Source organism: Monoraphidium neglectum, assembly GCF_000611645.1.
Source record: "Monoraphidium neglectum strain SAG 48.87 unplaced genomic scaffold scaffold01363, whole genome shotgun sequence".
In the NCBI taxonomy this organism is placed as follows: Eukaryota; Viridiplantae; Chlorophyta; class Chlorophyceae; order Sphaeropleales; family Selenastraceae; genus Monoraphidium; species Monoraphidium neglectum.
The window spans coordinates 65-2,657 of record NW_014012265.1 but is presented as its reverse complement, the minus strand read 5'-3'; the positions used below and the strand labels follow the sequence as shown (position 1 = coordinate 2,657).

General features: G+C 66.6%; 1 protein-coding gene across 1 annotated transcript in view; it reads right to left on the bottom strand.

The window, feature by feature from the left end:
- Positions 1–2,061, bottom strand: part of MNEG_7611 (KDEL motif-containing protein 2 Flags:Precursor) — a gene marked incomplete at both ends in the record, with an annotated part of 4,825 nt that extends 2,764 nt beyond the window's left edge. Inside the window, 5 exons of the mRNA XM_014043915.1 lie at positions 395–543; positions 780–866; positions 1,165–1,263; positions 1,574–1,657; positions 1,912–2,061. Of these exons, the coding sequence (XP_013899369.1) occupies positions 395–543; positions 780–866; positions 1,165–1,263; positions 1,574–1,657; positions 1,912–2,061 (569 nt within the window). The remainder of the gene's footprint in view (positions 1–394; positions 544–779; positions 867–1,164; positions 1,264–1,573; positions 1,658–1,911) is intronic.
- Positions 2,062–2,593: the final 532 nt, after the last annotated feature.

Genomic DNA, 2,593 nt, shown 5'->3' with positions numbered 1-2,593 from the left:
GGGGGGGGGGGGGGGGTGTACGAGATAGGGGCTGGGATGGGGAGCAGAAGCGGTGCGTGCTGCATGTTGAATAAAGGCACGCGAGGCGCGAAAAATCGGGGTCAAGGGGCACGTGCGCTAACCCGTGGCAGTGGGGGAAGGGGGTGACTGCATGGAAAGGCAAGCAAGAGTTGCCGGGGCCAAGGCGTGTGGTCAACAGGCCCTACACCAGCGCAATTCGCTTGGCAAGGGAGGGCCGACAACACATGCAAATTCACACATGCACAAGCGCCCACATATTCGCACAACGCGCGCTCACGCACACACACACACACACACACACACACACACACACACACACACACACACACACACACACACACACGCACACACTTCACGTCACCCTCAGGCTCACTCCTCAGGGTGGTCCTCCGACAGCACCGCCAGCACCGCCCGCGTGCTGTTGGGCTCCATGCAGCCCTGCTGGCTGGCGCGCATGAACGCCTTGGGTCGCTTGCGGTCCCAGGGGAAGCTGTACAGGTCCTCGTAGTGGTGGTTGAACACCTGGCGGCGGTTGGCCACCGCCACGCAGGCAGTGGGTTGCGGTTGGCAGCAATCACGGCGCCAAACGCGCACCTGTCGTTCCGCCTGTCATTCCTTTGTCGTCCCTCAACACAGGACCGGACGCCAGAGACCGGGCGGGGGCGCGCGACCGCTCCCCTTCCTCCTCTGGTGACCTGACCTTGATAATCTGGCTGCCTCACCGGCTCTCCTCGGGCCGCCCAACCGGCCGCACTCACCGGCATCAGGACCTCATTGGTGTCTATGTTGCCCTTCTTGGGGTGCCACTTCTTATACATCGTGAACACGGGCAGCGGGCACAGCCCCTGCAGAAGGCCCAGGCAAGCGGCCGCACGGGAGAGGGTGGGGCGGACTGCGGTCGGGCACGGTCTGCAAGCGGCGAGCGGGGGCGGCTGCCCAAGCCCGCCCACACACCCGCCGGCCCCCTGCGCTCTCTGAACAGCCGCACCTGGAAGGGCCCCGGCGCCGGCCACACGCTCGGCGCTTTTGAGGCCTGCTGAACAACGTTCAAACCCGCTGTTGCGCAGGACGCAGGCACGCAATTATGTTGTGCGTGGTGGAGGCAACAGCATGTGCGTTCATTGCAGTATGTAGTACACACACCTGGGTGCAGATTGGGAAGTCGTCGATGTTCACGATGAAAGCGCTGTCAGGGAACCGCAGCGACTTGGCGCCGTTGATCGCCGCCTCAATGCACGCCATCTGCGCCAATAAGGGTTGTGTGCGTGTGTGGGGGTGTGGTGGTGGGGGGGGGGGGCGTGTACCGCGGGCGTCCCGCCGAGTTGCTTGTCGCGCAGGGGCAGAGGTTGTCAGCGGCGTGAGAGGGGAGCGAGGGGCGGCGGCGCGGCTGCTGGCGGCGAGGGAAAGCCAGGCAATGTGGCTGTGGCGGCTATTGGGGTGTGTGTGTATGTGTGTGTGTGCGTGTGTGTGTGTGTGTGTGTGTGTGTGTGTGCGCGCGTGTATGCTCGCGCGCGCGCAGAGAGTGAAGGCGCGTCCTCAGGGGGCGGCTCACCCTCCAGTGGTTGTCTCTGCCGCGCAGCCAGATGACCTTGACCGCGCCGCCGCGCACCACAACCAGCGCTGCGTTCCCCTCGCCCTGCGCGGGGGCGGGATGGGTGCGTGTGTGGGCGTCGGTCAGGGGGCCTGCGGGAAGTTGGGCTCGGGAACTTGGGCTGCCGCGCAGGCCGTAGGCGCGGGCAGTGGGGAATGATGGCCTGCGACGGCTGGGCGCTCAGGGTCGGCCGGGCGGCAACCTTGCAGGCCTCCAGAGCGCGACGCCGCGTCCCAACGCGTTCCCCCGCTCGGCTGCAGCCCTGCTGGGCCTCCGCGCGCCTGCTCGTGGCGCGGCACCGTCTTGTTGAAGCGCAGCACAAACTCTGCAAACTGCTGGATGGTCCAGTCGCTGCGGCGGAATTGCGCCAGGTCAGCATCTAGGTTGTCCCTGGGGTATGGGGAATGGGGATGCGGAACAACATTGTTTGCATCGGAGGGCGTGCGCATGACCGCCGGCTCGTGCACCGACGCAGCGCGTGCCACCGCGGCGGCGCGCAGCGCTTCGACGGGGGAACGCCTCGGCCGCTCGGCCGCGTGCCCCGCGGGGCGAGTGGTGTGTGTGTGGCGCCATGGCGGCCGTGTGCATGCCCCGAGCAGCTGCATGGGGCTGCAGCGCTCGCTGCACCCAGTTCTAGGATCTCCACTCCTCCCCTTCATGAGACACCCCACCCCTTGACAAAGGGATCCCTCTGCCCAGCAAATCTGCGGCCGGTGTCAACCAGCAACGCCCGCTCTGCACATATGCCCAACCCAATCAGATCCTGGCCCCTCAATCGTCAGGAGACCACGCTCAACGCTGCCCCCGCCAGCAGCGCCGCGGCGGTCGCGCCGCCGCAAAGCTGGCTTGGGCGACGCGGCCGCCACCAGGGAAGAAGAGCGGCGGCCGCCGGGCCTCTCACCTGAACAGCTGCTGCAGATCATCCTCCGTGCGTGCCTGGTCAAACCCGGCTTTGTACCGCACCACCTCCACCACGCCCTC